We start from the raw sequence: 17,627 nt of genomic DNA on the forward strand, positions 1-17,627 counted from the left end.
GGAATGGGATGCAAGGGCTTGGAGAACCGGAATTCACCCTGAAGCTAGAGGGGAGTAGGCAAGCGTTTCCAGAAGCCTTCCTGTAATTTATCGTTTACTTTAAAACGTCCAAATAGGTCATCCCTGTATTAACCAAAAAACCACTAGAACTGGATCAACAAAGTAATCTTCTATGGACATGAGCTATAAAACTCAAGGAGTTTATGAGGACAATCGTATAGAGGGAAGTAGCTGAGTAGAGAAAAATCATAGGATGCAAGGGCTGGAGGAGACTGCAGAGGTCCTTAACTCAGCAAGTAACTTTTGGTAGGAGAATCTGCTGAGATTCTGTGATTTGCTTCTGAAGGGCAAAGGTGACAATGGCCTGTTATCTTTCTGGATCTTGTTCTGGAAGAACAAGAATTGGGCTTAAGTGGCTTTTAAGCCCGAGAACAAAAGCAGATGAAGGGAACTGAGTCCAAGAAGCTGGTAGAAAAAGTAGTGAGGAAGAAAAGGTAATGTAGTTTCCTTCCTGGCCTGATCTGTGTTTAGATATCTAGACTTACTCTTTTTAGTAGCAACAGCAATAGCAATATTTTGGTAGTCATGTGGTTTCTGGAAATGGTATCTTCTGAGATTGGGCAATGAGTGAGCTGATGTAGCTCAGCATATATGATACCAGTCTTTGGAACCCAACTATTGACTTTATTTATATTGATTATTTTGACTTTATTTTATCTTAAAAATATTTAATTATTTAATTATTTTTGGCTTACCTAGTATTTTTATTTGGGATTTGTTTTGGTTATTGCGGTTAGTATTTGATAGTCTTAGAATTTATAGTACTTGAACTAGCAAGGGTTTGAAAGTTTTGACCCTTCCATTGTTAGAAAGTCTTTACTTAAATAGAGGAGCCAAAAATCCCCTGACCTTGAAGGACATATTTACTGCATATAATCCATCCTTTCCTGACTCACCAAATAACTTCAGTTTTTGGTTCTTTAAAATCTCCCACCAGATGAGAATATACCTGCTGGTCTAGATACTGTGATAGAAACTATGCAGGGAAGGAGACTAGTGTTTTCCTGTTCCCTTTACAGGGGAAGAAATTTTAGATGCTATAAGAAAAAAAACCAGATATCCAGGAACTCATCAAATGAATTATAAAATTGACTGGGCTCTGTATATATAATTAGCTTATTTTATGAAGATTATTATATTATCGTTATAAAATGTTTGAAATGCTTTGAGGCCCATTGCCTCAGGTGTGGCACTGACAGTGTGTTTTCTTACATGCTTCTTGTTTGGATGCATTGAGGTTTTTTCAGTCTGTAGAGTTTTTGGTTTTCATTGAGTTGAGTTTTCAATATTTTCAGCTATTATTTCTTCAGACACTTTTCGTATCTCTCATCTGTCTCCTTGGAAGTTCCTAATTACCCATATATTAGATGTCTGTAGGTGTTCTGTAGCCCAGTGATACTCTGTTCATTTATTTGTACATTCTTTTTTCTTTCAGTTTCATTTTTGATAGTTTATATGGCTTTGTTTTGTTGATTTTTTGTTAGGGAGCACAGTTAAGTTACCTGGAAAGAGCTTGATCCTTTTGGACCTTGATTTTAATTTTCTAAGCCAGGGTCAGAGCAGTGTTAACTCTGGGGCTAGTGACTCCTCACTACCAGAGTTCTACCCAATACCTATGAATTATGAATTTTTGGGGGTGGCTGGGGAGAATGCACTGTTCCTGGTGATATGTGAGGAGCAGGTACTGTTCCTGTAATCTTTTCAGCTAGTTTTCCCCCAGTTCGTGTAGTTTCCTCATGGGCATGCACTGATCAGTTTTTGTGTACCAGAGTGGGGTCACTGCAGATCTCCTGGCTTCTCTGTGTGCCTCTATCCTCTCCAGGAGTCTATGCCTTGAACTCTAGTCTGCCTTGTCACTCTCAGCTCTGCCTCCTCAATTCTGGGATTCTGTTCACATTCCCTTTGGTTTGTCCTCCCAAGTAAGTAAGTCAGGGCAATTGTAGGGTTCACCTTATTTGTTTGTTTTCTCTCAGTCATCACATCGTATCTTTCATTGTCTGCTTTCCAGTATCTTGAAAACGGTTATTTCTTATATTTTGTCGTTTTTTTTTTTTGTTTGTTTGTTTTTTTTTAGGTAAAAGAGTAAATTTGGTCCCTGTTATTCCCTCTTGGCTGATTTTATTTTAAAATATTTTTCTAAAGGCATTTGATATTTCTTCTGGTTAGGTGTAATTAGTATTTATAAAATCAGACTATTTATTTAGAATTAAAGATAATTCAGATTAGATGAAATTTTGCATTATTACCAAAACAAAACAAAACAAAACAAAAAACCCAAGCAATGTGAAGCCCAGAGAGTTTTCTCTTTGACTTTTAATTTGCCTGCTATAATGGCCGTGTCACTCCTCTGCCGAAGTTTCTCTAATTGGACACTGTAATTAGTATTACTAAGTCAAACTTTTTACTATGACTTTTAAGTTTATACTTATTCTGGACTTACACTCAGATTTTCTCCTTGCACTTCCCTTAGGAAATTTCCTCCAGGCAGAAAAGTGGGGCAATTTCAGGTTTTTCACTTTTCTTTGGGGTTCCAATCCTGTGCTCCCTATTATCCTATATCTAAAAACAGTTTCATATATTATGCTCAGTTTTCTAGTTTCACTGGGAAGATGGGTTTGATTCCAGTTACTCTGTCAAGGCTGGAAGAAGTCCCTTACTTTAGGTGCTATTTTCTCTCCTCATTCTAGCATTCTTCCTAGTACAAAGGAATCATGGTCAATGATTACTGATTTCTTTTGGCTGATTTCTGAATACCTGCTAATACTCTTGATTAATTTGTTAATTCTAAATTACTAATACATAGAAATATAAGCAGTTCTGGCAGGATCTGTACTTCATATTTCATACCTGTTTGCTACTGTATATGCCTTAATGGAATAAAGTGGAAATATTCTGTCATTAATTTAAAAAATTAACTTAGACTTTATTTCCCCAAAGTAAGTTCTACTAGTATTTACTTTCCTTATGGAAGAACTGCTAATATTTTCTCTTATCTTTGAGTAGTAATTGTTTGTGTTTTTTCATACTGCCAGGTAATGATAAATAAAAATAACTCACCTTGTCTTGTATTATTTTACTTTATATTTTAAAATATTATTTTTGGGGACAAAATACCAACATTTCTTTCTTTTTTTTTAAGGTTATTTATTTATTTTGATAGAGAGCAAAAGAGCATATGAAAGCACTGGTTGGGAAGGGTATGAGTGGGGGAGGGGCAGAGAGAGATAAAGAGAGAGAGAGATAGAGAGGATCTCAATCAGGCTTCACACTGTCAGCACAGAGCCCTCTGCGGGGCTCAAACTCACAAATTCTGAGATCAAGCTCTGAGCCAAAATCAAAAGTCAGAGGTTTGACTGACTGAGCCACCCAGGCACTCCTATATTATTTTACTTTAGATATAATTTTGGCTTCTAGTGTGATGATTGATTCCGTTATGCATGAGAGCTATGATTTAATTTCATGGAAGCATCTGTACTAAATTTGGAGTGATACAGTGTGGCTGGTGTTTCATATTTTAGGAGGCTCTATATTTGGGAGTGCTATTGTAGTGTTAGGTCACAGTGTGCATATATTTTGAACAGCTTGTGGATGGAATTTGACAGTACACAAATCATTTTGTTTTTTATTAGATCTGATATTTAAATTTTCCAAGGCAATTTAGGTTTGAAGACAAAAAAATATTGTTTTTTTAGCTTTTTCACATTTTACATATAGTCATCTTTATTCTTATTCTGTTTTTTTTTGATGCATAAGCCTATACAAGTAATTTATTTATCTTCTAGAAATAGCAGCATATTCTGTAAACTATTTTGCAGTTTGACTTTTTAACCTAATTATATACCTTGGACTTTGTCTATATCATTTCACTTGATGTTACCTTAATTTTTTTTTAATGTTTATTTCTGAGAGACACAGAGGGAGAGAGCCCGAGTTGAGGAGGGGCAGAGAGAGAGGGAGATACAAATCTGAAGCAGGCTCCAGGCTCTGAACTGCCAGCACAGAGCCTGACTTGGGGCTCAAACCCATGAACTGTGAGATCATGACCTGAGCTGAAGTTGGTCACTTAATTGAGCCACCCAGGAGCCCCAGAAGTAACCTGAAGTTTTAATAGCTGCATTTCATTATAATTCTTTAATTTCTTATTGATGGACTTGTTTTGCTATTAAAACTGTGATAAATGTCCTTATAAATATAACCTGTATACTCTTGCAATTTTTGTGTGAGATAAATTCCAAGAAGTAGAGTTTCTATGTAGAAAGTTTTGCCCACTTAATATTTTAATAATTTACTTTCTACTAAGTGTATTAGAGAACCAGTTTTCCCAAACTCTTACCTATAGAAATATTATTTTATTTAATTTTCCAACCTGATATATGAAAAACAATAATGCTAAATGGCTTCATTTGTATTTTTTTTACTGTTAAAAAGGATAGGCATCTTTCTTTAAAATACTTTTACTCATTTTCTCTCTTTTAGAGGCATTTTAGAAACAACATTCAATAACATTATTGACATTAAGTGGCCTTGTTGGCCTTTGACTTTTATGGCAGTACTTCTGTATATGACTGGTAATTGTGCATGTTTGAAATGCCCCCAAATTGATTATGAGATATTTTTCTTTTAATGGACCATTTATTAAAATTGGCATTTACACAAAAATTTATTTTTGTGGTATCTTTGCCACTTTTGATGTCTCCGTTACAGTGATTTTAGGAACTTTTTTTTGATTTTCAGCACTTAGAAACATTTTAGGTAATACCAAAGGTGTCTGATTCATAAAGTTTTGAAATTATTAACAAAATATTTTGAGGTTTGTTGTTTCTTAGACATATTTTATTGATAATTGTTTTATGATGATCCTTTCTTTTCTTTCTGTTTTTTCAATAGATAGGATTTGATTTGGGGAAATATGTCTATGAGTTCTGGGGTATGGAAGATAGGCAAAATAAGTGAAAGAAATTAACAGGTACAAACTCCCAGTTATAAATTAAGTCAGAGGGATGTAAAGTACAGTACAGAGATATAGTCACTACCATTGTGAATAATAACCTTGTTTGGGGGCACCTGGATGGCTCAGTCAGTTAAGCCCCTGCCTTCAGCTCGGGTCACGATCTCATGGTTTCATCAGTTCCAGTCCTGCACTGGGCTCTCTGCACTGACCACAGGGAACCTGCTAGGGATTCTCTCTCTCTTTCTCTCTCTCTCTGTCTCTCTCTCTCTCTCTCTGTCTCTGTCTCTCTGTCTCTCTCTCTCTCTCTCTTTCTCTTTCTCTCTGTCCCTCCTCCATTTGCATGTGTGCTCTTCACTCTCTCAAATTAAATAAATAATTAAAATAATAATCTTACATGGTGACAGATGGAAAGTACCCTTGTGGGGAACATTTCTTACTATATATATGTACATATATATATGTGCATATATGTATATACTTAATATGTTATATACCTGAAACTAAGATTATATATCAATTAAAGATAACAAAACACTATTTAAAAAATTAACAAAAGGTAGGTTAATAGGAGAAAAACACTTTTTCTCAAAATTTTGCAATTTTGTCTTAATCTCTGGTTATTTATTTCCTAGACTTAACTTTAGACACTTTATTTTCTTTTTTCCCCATTATTGTCAGTTCTCCCTTTTAATATTATTAACATTAATTTGCTGTTCATTTTTGTTTTGACTAATTAATAAATACTTTTTGTTTTTTTCTTTTCAATTCCCTCTCTGTATTTTCCTTAGATTTTACAGTGTTTTTCCTTTCCCAGTTTCTAAAATTGAATGTTTAATAAATTTATTTTTATTTTTTCTTACTAAAAATGGAAGTAAAGTTTGTGAATCAGCAAATTGAGGTCTCTATCATAGATTTTGGTAGTATTTTATTTACTGTTGTTTTCTAGGTCTTATATTAGTTTTAAAACCTTTACTGTTTAGCCTTTCCATTTTTTTTTTTGGAAAGATTTAATTATTTTTTTCTTAATTCTGTTAGTGACTTTTTCTTTGCTTTTTTTTTTTTGTAAGAGACTAGCTAGAAAGTATAGTTACTATGTACTATTTTCTCTTCTTGAAGACATTTATAAAATTTTTTGTAGCCCAATAATTTTTAAGAGTATTCCATAGATTTGGGGCCCCTGACTCAGTCAGTTAAGTATCTGACTCTCAATTTCAGCTCAAGTTATGATCTCATGGTTCATGGGATTGAGCCCTGCATCAGGCTCCATGCTGACAGCACAGAGCCTGCCTGGGTTTCTCTTTCATCCTCTCTCTCTCTGCTCTTCCCCTGCTCGTTCTTGCTCTCTCTCTCTCTCTCTCTCTCAAAATAAAGAAACTTAATAAAATGAATATTCCATAGATTCTTTAAAAATATGTATCTTTTATACCTGTGGGGTATGTGGATTTTGTATATAATAGTAGATCAAACATATTCATTATTGAATTACTTATTCAGATACTCTGCATTATTTATTTTTAAATTTATCTTTCATAGGGAGAGATGAATACATTTAATTCTTGTACTACTTTTGATTTCTCATTTCATTTCTACAGTTTTGCTTTGTATGTTTTGATGTACTCTTTTCTGGGATGAAAAGATGCATGACAGTTGTATTCGTTGTTATTGGTATTCTTTTGCATCATAATGTGCCCTTTGTTTAAAATTTTGTGTCTAGAATTCAATTTTAAACAATTTGAACATAATGACTACTGAATCTTATTGTTTATATTTTTCTGGGGGATTTTTACTTGTCTTTTTGTTGTTGTTATATGTTATTTTATTTTACTGATGTTTCTTATTTGTTGCCTAGAGTGAAGTTCCTCTCTATTTATTGATGTCTACCTGAATTTTCATAGATGTTTAACAGATAATATTTTCATGTAGTCTTTAACAGATATGTTTAGATGATTTTTATATTGCAACTCATTTTTAATTGTCCATATTTTTTTTTGGTTTCTTTTGCCTTCTTTCTTTTATTAATGGGCAATGTAACTTTCCTCAAAAAGTACTTTAGATAACTTAGTCTGAATAGTATGTTTTTTTCTAAACATTCACTTGCTTTAACTTTTGAAACTTAAGAATTTTAAGCTTAAGTCCATATTTATTTTACAAACTTTAGATGTAGAGCTGTCTGTATATTCTTTTATTTGAAAAGTGGGGAAAGGGGCATAATAACACTTTTCTTATCAAATTCTCATCCCTGATTTTAGTCACTATCCTTTAAGGTTTTTGTCTAGTTTTTTTAATTGTTAGTTTATTACTATATTCACATTTTGTAGCTCCTGTCTCAATAGTTAGGATATATTTATATTCTGTTTTATAAAATAACCATAATGGTTTTATTTAAACCTTGTGTTATTGTTCTTTGCTATGATTATCTTTTTAAAGTTAAACTTTAGATATTTTTATTTGTTAATATTTCTGAACTTACTGGTGTTCAGCATTGGTGGGTAACTACTAGTAAAAGCCCATTATGAGAAATACTATGAACAGAATTATTAGCATTACACAAGATTCCATATAATAAAGAAATTCCAATGCCTGCCCATGGCCTATAGTGTTTTGGTTATTAGTTTACAAAGGATTATGTTCCACAGATTATCCAGATCAACAGATAATTGATCTATGCCCTGCCCATTTCTATACCATAAGCAAAGAGTCTTATCTGCATAGTGCTATATTAGTTTTACTGCAAATGTTGAAGTACACCTTTACTTTTGTTTGTTCCTTTATCAAGCATCTGTTAACATTGTACTCTTCTCTCTTTATAACACATATTCTAGTCACCTATCTAATTTAAATTATATACTATCCAAACATTTTCTTGCCCATCACGCATTTCTCTTAGGCATTGCTTCATAATTGCATTATGTGCTGCTCTTATCTCTCTGTTGCTATATCACTTGAAGATCCGTTAATTTTTCCTTCCCTGTCATAATTGGCATTGCTATCCTGCTGTCTAATTCTGTTTTAAACAACTAAAAAATCTTTTAGTGATATGTAATTAATTCATGGTTTTCTTTTATATTTTTGACTCTCTGCCTGCATCCCTCCCTTCCTTTCCTCTTTCAAAGAGTATTTAGTGGCTATTTAAGGCATCACAGTAAATACCTAAATTAGTGAGGAAAGAGTTTTGGTACCACCGTCATGGAGCTTGCATTCTGATTGGGGAGACAGAAAAAAACCAAACAAGTATACATACAGATAAATTAGTTGTTTTAAGTGCTAGGATAGAGAATAGCAAGGGTTACACCTACAGAAGGTTTTGCTGCTTCCTAAAGGAAGAGATGGATCTTGCCATGTGAAAGAGAGGGTGAACTTTCAGAAAGAATGAATGTTCAGGAAACTGAAGGAAAACAGTGGTTCATTTATTTAGTCGGGTAGAAAATAGCAAAACATGAAGTTGGAAGGATGGGCAGAGGATAGATAATCTGAGACAGATAGGTTTTAGAAGAAGTTTGGGTTTTTCTTTAAGTGAAAAGGAATAGCAATGTAGGGTTTTATGCAAGAGAATTACAGTTTCTTTTGCTAATTTAAGGGCAGTGGGTTGGAGAGGAGCATGAGTAAAAGGAGGACACCAGTTTGGAGGTGTTGTAATAATTTAAGCCAGAGCTAGTCATAACCTCCTAAAGGGTTGGCAGTGGAGATGGAGAGAAGTGGGTGGATTTGTAGTAGACTTTGGAGGGAGAATCAGAAAAACTTGCTTGTAGGTTGTTGGGAAAGATGACCTGAACTTCATTTTTCAGAAAGAGAGGGAATATTTATTAGCAGTATTAGGATGTTGGGAATGGGATAAAGCCACATTTTTGTAAAAGCTAGAAGATAGGTGGAAAGTCCTTATAAGAGATGTAAGGAGTTTTCTGAGGAGTTTTTGAGGGTGCAGGATTCTCTAGAGTGCCCTGAAAATATTAGGAAATATCGAGGGCAATATGGGATTGGTAATTGGGGTGATGATATATATCTGGGGAGGCTAGGACTTCCCAAAGAGACTACTGTAAACAGAGCTATTAGGCAGGATGAGATGTGCCCTTCTGGGAGGAGGAGGTCAATATGACTTAGTTTTCTCGCCTTTCATGTTGGCTTCCAAGAAGGCTTCTCTCCTCCTTGGCTGCAAAGATTCCTACGTAAAATTGCAAAAATTTATTGCTATGAAGCACTTAGAGAATATTTAATTCTTGAAGATACAGAATGAAACACTGATTTCTCTCATTTTTTTTGCAGTCTCAACATTCTGTACATGCTATATAATGCTTTTCCAACATTATATTTTTTAGAGTGAAAATATAAAATGAAAGAGGCAAAGTTAAAGAAGTTATTAGGATATTTAGTTTGTTTTATATCATAGTTTATATAGTTTTGTTTTTTACTGTTTTCATCTTTATTACATTTTATGTTTTAGTGGAAGAGATACATCCATTTTAAATTGTTTTGTGGTATCAAGAGCATATTATTAGTACTTACATTTTTGAATTTGGAAGTAAATGTGATGAGTTCATAGGTCACGTTTTATTCCATGTCCATAATAAAATTTCATAACTAAGAATGGCCCTTCTCCCTAAAAAAATGTACTTAAAGCTTAATTTTTTTAAAAAATGTGTATTACAGTTTATCAAAAACAAGATTACCAAGTTAGACCCTGTTAAGTTCTATCTCTAAGAATTTGATTCCTTTAGGCTATTATTTTGATTTAGATGTGTATTAAATGGTGATTTAGGATTATGTCAGAACATTGGCTAATGGAGAATGATTGTTTATTCACAGATCAAAAGTAATAGCATAGAAAATTATTCTAATATCCAATAAAGATCTGAAATCATATCTTGTCTACTTTTTAGTCTTTAACATGAATCTTAACTGACCTTGCTAAATCTTCACCAATTGTTTCTGAATAGAATTTTGAAGATCTATAGTGAAGAGTATTCTTCAATTACTTTTTCTTTTAATATCTAGAAATCAGAACGTCTAATAAAAAATGACTTGTTCTTCCAGCAGTATCCATATGCCCCCTTGTCCCCAGCCCCACATTACATGTGTCTGTAATAGATGGAATGTGTTGTGCTGGAAAAACTATTGAGAGTTAATGGTATTTACTAAGAAAAGAGAATAGATGGAAATCCACAGATTACCAGTATAAGCAGCAAAAGAATAGCAAGTTCAAAGATTGAGAAGGGATTTTTAGGAAAAGGAGAAGACAAATTGGTATATTGGAATATAAGAAGCCATGCAAACCAAAAAAGAAGAGTTTCAGGAAGAAGTGAGTCAGAAAGATCAGATGCCACAGAGAGAGAAATGTTAAGAATAAAGATGGGTGAATATCTGTTACATTTGACCATTAGGAAATAGTGACCTTCCTGAGGCATTAGAATGGTGTAGGCAAAAGGATTATATGTTGACAAAGAGACAAGAAGTGAGACAATGAAGACTGCAAATGTGAACTCTCAAAGAGCCTTAATCCCTTTCCTCGAATACTACATAATCTCTGATTACTAAATTTTGAAGCATTCGTACTTGACGTTGAAGATGTTAAATATGAACCATTCATAGCTCCTTGCACAATTGCTGGCATTTTTTATTAATGTAATAATTTGTGTAAAACTAAACATTTAAAGTTCCTGAACACTTAAAGCACAGCTGAGTGGAAGCCTGTAATGCAAGCATTAATTTTCTTTCTTTCTTTCTTTCTTTCTTTTTTTAAGTCTTGGCTACTTATGATTCAGCAGACGGAACAACTTAGTAGAATAATGAAGACACATGCAGAGGACCTAAATTCTGGACCCTTACACAGGCTCACCATGATGATCAAAGACAAGCAACAGATGAAGAAAAGTTTTATAGGTGTTCATCAGCAGATAGAGGCAGAGATGATCAAGGTTTGTCTTGCTATTCTGGAATTCTTTTTTTAATTTGATTTTGAAATTCACAGAAATATTTTATCTTGTTTGACTTTTAAAAATTGTTGGTCATCATTTTATTATTAGAAATAGGTTTTGATGTCTCTAATAAGTAATATTTTATTCTTATTGACTATAAAACATTATTGGTTTTAAGATGTACTGTTACTTTATATACTCTTCTGAAAGAAAAGAGTGCTTTCTTACCACTTTGAGTTTTTATTTTTTACTTACTACAGTAGCTCTTTTAAGTTTTATTGTTTTATTTTTTACTATGTATATAATAGAAAAGAAAGTATAGGTAAATAGGTTAGTTATGATATTTCTAAATTTTCATCCCAGTTACTTTGTCTTTTCTGGGTTTCTTTTTAAAACTTTTTTTATTGTAAAAATTTCAAATGTACAAAAGGAGAGAGAATAGTAAAATGAACTCCCATTGACTGATCCACCTACAATCAAGGTTTTTATAAATCTATACTTACCTACTTAAAAAAAATTTTTTTTTTGATTTTTTTTTATTTTTGACACAGAGAGAGACAGAGCATGAGAGGGGGAGGGGCAGAGAGAGAAGGAGACACAGAACGGAAGCAGGCTCCAGGCTCTGAGCTGTTAGCACAGAGCCTGACGTGGGGCTCGAACCCATGAACCTGAGATCTGACCTGAGCCGAAGTCAGAGGCTTAGCTGACTGAGCCACCCAGGCACCCCTCACCTACTTTTTTTTAATACACTTGATCACTTAAAAAATTCCAGATAACATTATATCCATAAATATTTTAGTATATATTGCTAAAATAAATATCCTTAAAAATAACTATATTATCATGAACCTACCTAAGAACAACAGTAATTCCTTATGTTATTAAATATTCTGCTTGTGCTCAAATGATTGTTTTTACATTTTTTTTACGGTTGGTTCATTTGAATCATGACCCAAACATGCGTTTGAATAATTTTCTTTTAATCTGTAGGTATCTCCCCTTTCCCATTTTTTTTAGGTTTATTTACTTATTTTGAGAAAGAGAGAGAGAGCACATGCACATGCAAGCATGAGAGGGTCAGAGAGAGAGGGAGAAAGAGAACCCCAAGAAGGTTCTGCGCTGTCAGTGCAGAACCCAGTATGGGGCTTGATAACACAAACCCTGAGACATGACCTGAACCACAATCAAGAGTTGGGCACCTACCCCTCCCAACCTTTTTAAAATGCTATTTATTTGTGGAAGAAACTGGGTAATTTGCTCTATAGAATTGAATTTCCTTAATTTTTTATTTTATTGTTAGCATCCTGTGATGTGATTTCATGTATTCCTTCATCCTTCAGTTTTCCTGTAAACTGGAGATTAATTAAATCTAGAGGCTTGATAGCATTCTATTTATTTTGGGCAGGAGTATATGATAGGCGCCAGTCTAGATGCTCTGTTTTTTTCCCTATCAGAGATATCGAATGTCTTCTTGTTTATCTCTTTGTGATGTTAAACTTGACTAATAGGTTCCAGTGCTGCTAGTCTGATCAACCTATATAAAGAGTTTCTCTTCAGACATTTACCTAACAGTTTTAGAAACAATTGATACTCACTGATAGATCCATTATTTTACTAGAGATTGTCAAATGGCAATATTTTACTTCTATCATTCCTAATAGGATAGTTAGCTATAATTTTTCAATAAAAAGTTTTCTTGTATCAACTACTTGGCTACCCTGAGGTATAGTTCATATACAACAGTCAGGATAAATGCTTGCTTTGTACAATTAATTAGCCAGTTTGAGAAGAATGAATTAGTTCTTTAGCAACTTCAGAAGTTAAGACTTGCAGTTTCCAGTCCAGCAGGTAAGAAAATTAGAAGTTGTCACTCATTCCTAACAAAGAGTTAAAATTTGAACAAATTGAAACATCACTGTTTTTAGATCCTTAAGATAAGTGCTGTGATAGGGCAAGTGCCCCCCCCACCTAAAATTGGAGAGACAGACAAGCGAATACAGAACAAAAGCCTCTTTGGGAAACAATACTGGTTATAGGAAAACCTGGACCGTAACTGACAAATTCTGGCTGCTCATTGTGGATAACTCTGACAGGTAAAACCTTCCGGAGGAGCCAGTTATTGGGGGTCCTCCACACTTCTGTGAGTTTTACCTCCCAGATCTCTGCCAGGTTCTCACAGTGAATATTGGAGAAAAATCTCACGCTCCAGGAGGGGGAGGGGAAGAGGAACCATTTTGATAACTGCCAAAGCATTCTGTTTATAATAAAGTCTTCTCTGAGGGGAAGCTGTGTACCTGTAACCTGACTAATCCGGGGTAAGGGGGATTGAGAACTCTTGCCTGCTCTGAGTGGAAGTGGGCCAGTCAGCTGAATAGCACATGGGAAGTTCACAGCCAGAGGCACAGGCTTGGTGAAAGACTGAGACTTAATCATAGGGTTTTAAATACTTCCCCTTTTTCTGACAGCTTATCACCACCTTAGTAAAGTCTTATTTAATCAGTTCCTTTTGCCTGGTGTATCCTGCCTGGCAATCAAGAAAAAGTAACAAGGCATACCAAAAGCCAAACATACATGATTGGAAGAGACAGAACAAGCATCCGAACAGATGCACCGGAATGTTGGAATTATCAGACCAGGAATTTAAAACAACTATGAATAATATGCTAAGGGCTCTAATGGATAAAGTAAAAAGTGTGAAAGAACAGATGGGTGATGTAAGCATAAAGAAGGAAATCTTAAGAAAGAACCAAAAGAAATGCTAGAGATCTAAAATACTGTAACAGAAGTGAAGAATGACTTTGATGGGCTTAATAGGAGATTAGACACAATTGAGGAAAGAATCTCTGAAGTTGAGGGTATATCAGTAGCAATCTATAAAACTGAAAGCAGAGAATAAAGACTGAAAAAAAAAAAGGAACAGAATATCCAAGAACTGTGGGGCAACTACAAAAGGTGTGACATATGAAACATATGGGAATACCTGTAGGAGAAGAGAGAAAGGAACAAGAAATATTTGAAACAATAATGACTGAGAATCTCCCCAAATTAATGTCAGACCTAAACGACAGATCCAGGTAACTCAGAGAACACCAAGGAGAATAAATAACCAAAAAACTACACCCTAGAGATGAGTATTTTGAACTCCAGATAATCAAAGATAAAAAATCCTGAAAGAAGCCTCAGTACAAAAGCACCTTACCTATACAGGAACAAATATAACAATTACATCTGACTTTTCCTCAAAATTAAGTAGGCAAGAAGGGAGTGGAGTAAAATATGTAAGTGTTGGTAGAAAAACCCATTATCCTAGAATTCTGTGCCCTGTGAAATTATCCTTCAAAAATGAAATAAAGACTTTCTTTGACAAATTGAGGAGCTTTTTAGTTATTGTACGGTACTTATGTGGTATAGTGGTCTTTGAAAGTAGGCTTGTATTAGTTATAAATACATATTGTGAACTCTAGGGCATCGACTAAAAAAAGTTAAAAAAGGAATATAGCTGATACACTAAGAAGTAAGATAGGTTGGAATTATATAAAATACTCAATACCACAGAAAAATAGAAAAAGAGTAGAAGACAAAAATAGGAACAAATAACAAGGATAACAAATAGAAGACTAAGAAATAATGATACTTATTAAGAAATAATGATACTTATTAATCAAAGTATATGAATAAGTACTTTGAAAGTCAATGGGCTAAATGAGCCCTTTAAGGGACAGTTAATATCATAGTGTATTTACAAACAAGACTCAAGTATAGGTTGTCTACAATTAACCTATATTAAGTATTAAGACTCATATAGATTGATAGTAAATGGATGGAGAAAGATATACTATGCTAATCCTAATCAAAAGAAAGCAGAAGTAACTATATTAATTTCAGACAGAGCAGACTTCAAAGCAAGGAATCTTCTTAGAGATAAAAGGGTAACTACATAATGATAAAGCAATCAGTTCCACAAGAAGACATAACAATCCCTAAGTTGTATATACCCAACAACATAATATTAAAATACTGATGGAACTGCAAAAACTGATAGAATTTCAAGGAGAAATAGATGAATGCTCTATTATAGTTGGAAACTTCAATATCTCCGGTCAGAAATGGCAGACCCACCAGACAGAAAATCAGTAAGGACATGGGTGAAATTAATAGTAATAATTCCATGAATCATTTAGATATAATAAACATCTACAGACTACGTCAACAGCAGAATACCCATTCTTTAATGCTAATATGGAAGATTCAACATATAGACCACATTCTAGATTAGTCATACCTTAGTAAATTTAGAAGAATACAAATCATCCAGGCTGCTCTGAGACCACGGTGGAAATAATTAGAAATCAGTAATAGAAAGGTAACTGGATCATAGTGTTCTATTTTTAACTTTTTGAGGAACCTCTATATTGTTTTCCAAAGTGGCTGTATCAGTTTGCATTCCTACCAACAGTGTAAGAGGGTTCCCCTTTTTCTGATTCCTTGCCAGAAACCCCTTTGTTTCCTGTGTTGTTAATTTTAGCAATTTTCACTGGTGTGAGGTGATACCTTATTGTAATTTTGGTTTGCTTTCCCTGATGATGAGTGATGTTGATATTTTCATGTGTCTGTTGTCCATCTTTATGTCTTCAGAAAAGATTAAACAACATACTTCTTAATGGTACATAGATCAAAGAAGAAATCTCAAGAGAAATAAAAAATATTTTGAACTAAATGGAAATGAATATAAAACTTAGCAAAGTTTATGGAATGTGAAAGCAGTGTTAAGTGGAAATTTATAGCATTGAATACGTGTTATAAAGGAAAAAGATCTAAAATCAATCATCTAAACTTCTACCTTAGGACATTAGAAAAGAAAGAGAGTAAATTGAATCCAATGTAAGCAGAAGAAAAGAAATAATATAAATTAGAGTGGAAATTAGTGAAAATGAAAACATAAAATCAGTTGGAAAAATCAACAAAACCAAAGTTGGTTCTTTGAAAAGATCAATAAAATCAATAAGCTTCTGGCCAGGCTAACTAATAAAAGCAATATGGGCACAAATTACTAATATCAGAAGTGAAAGAGGGGACATCATTATTTAGTCCATAATAAAAGGTAATGAGGGAATACTATGAACAACTTTATGCCCACCAATTTGATTACCTTTGAGAAATTTGTCAATTCTCTGGAGCACAGTTTGCTAAAAACTCCGACAAGAAATGGACAATCTGAAAGGGCATCTATGTATTAAAGTAATTGAATCAATAATTAACAACCTTCCAAAACAGAAATCTCCAGGCTTAGATGGTGAATTCTATCAAAGATTTAAGGAAGAAATCATACTAATTCTCTATGAACTCTTTCAGAGAAAGAAATTGAGGGATACTTCCTAACTCATTCTATGAGACCAGATTTACCAAAGTGGACAATCACATTAGATTAAAAGAAAACTACAGACCAATTATCTGTCATGAACATAGACTCAAAAATTCTTAACAAACTATTAGGAAATCAGATCCAACAATGTATGAAAAGAATTGTACATCATGACCAAGTGGGATTTATTTCAGGTATGCAAGTCTGGTACAACATTTGAAAATTAGTGGAACCCATTACATGAACAGAATAAAAAAAGGAAAACTCACAGAACCATGCAAATAGATGTAGAAAAAACACTTGAAAAAATTTGACAAAATCCCATACGCATTCATGATAAAAACTCTCAGCTAGGAAAAGTGGAAACCTCCTTCAACTTGATAAAGAATATCTACAAAAAAACTACAGCTAACCCCATGCTTAATGGTAAGAAAATTGAAACTTTCCTGCTAAGATCAGAAGTAAGGCAAGAATGCTTCCTCTTACCATTACTTGTTCACATCATAGCAGAAGTCTTAGCCAATGCAATACCACAGGAAAAATAAATAAAATATAGACTGATTGGGAACAAAGAAATAAGGCTGTCTTTGTCTCTGTAGAATTATCTATGTAGAAAATCCAAGAGAGTCAACACAAAAACTTAGAATTAATAAGTGATTTTAGCAAGGTTGCAACATACAATGTTAACATACAAAAGTTAGTTACTTTTCTATACATCAACAATAAACAAGTGGAATATGAAATTAAAAACAATACCATTTTCATTAATACCTCCAAAAATGAAATACATAGGTATAAATCTAACAAAGTATGTACAAGATCTATAGGAGGAAAACAACCAAACTCCAATGAGAAAAATCAATGAATTGAAATAATTGGAGAGATATCCCATATTTGTGGGTGAGAAGGCTCAATATTGTCATGTCAGTTGTTCACAGCTTGTGCTTTAGATTTAATACAATCCCAAGCCACAAGTTATTTTGTGGATATTGACAAAGTGACTCTAAGGTTTATATGGAAAGGCAAAAGACTCAGAATAGTCAATAGAATATTGAATATGGAATATTCTTTAATGCTTAAGGAAAGGAGCTATTAAGCCACAAAGAGACATGGAAGAAACTTACATACATATTATTAAATGAAAGAAAACAATCTGAAAAGGGTACATACTACATGTTTCTATTATATGATATTCTAGAAAAGACAAATGATGGAGACAATAAGATTAGTGGTTGCCATGGGTTAGGGGAGAGGATGAGTAGGTGGAGCACAGAGGATTTTATGACAGTGAAACTATTTTGTATGATACTATAATGGTGGATATGTGGTGTTTTATTTGTTCACA

At 33.6% G+C, this 17,627-nt stretch overlaps 1 protein-coding gene across 1 annotated transcript in view; it reads left to right on the forward strand.

The window, feature by feature from the left end:
• The window catches only part of FER (FER tyrosine kinase), a 401,294-nt gene that overhangs the window by 34,439 nt on the left and 349,228 nt on the right, over nucleotides 1–17,627 (forward strand). The window contains exon 3 of the mRNA XM_029942680.1: nucleotides 10,747–10,920. Coding sequence (XP_029798540.1) covers nucleotides 10,747–10,920 — 174 coding nt within the window. The remainder of the gene's footprint in view (nucleotides 1–10,746; nucleotides 10,921–17,627) is intronic.

The sequence above is a fragment of the Suricata suricatta genome, chromosome 6, assembly GCF_006229205.1.
Source record: "Suricata suricatta isolate VVHF042 chromosome 6, meerkat_22Aug2017_6uvM2_HiC, whole genome shotgun sequence".
In the NCBI taxonomy this organism is placed as follows: Eukaryota; Metazoa; Chordata; class Mammalia; order Carnivora; family Herpestidae; genus Suricata; species Suricata suricatta.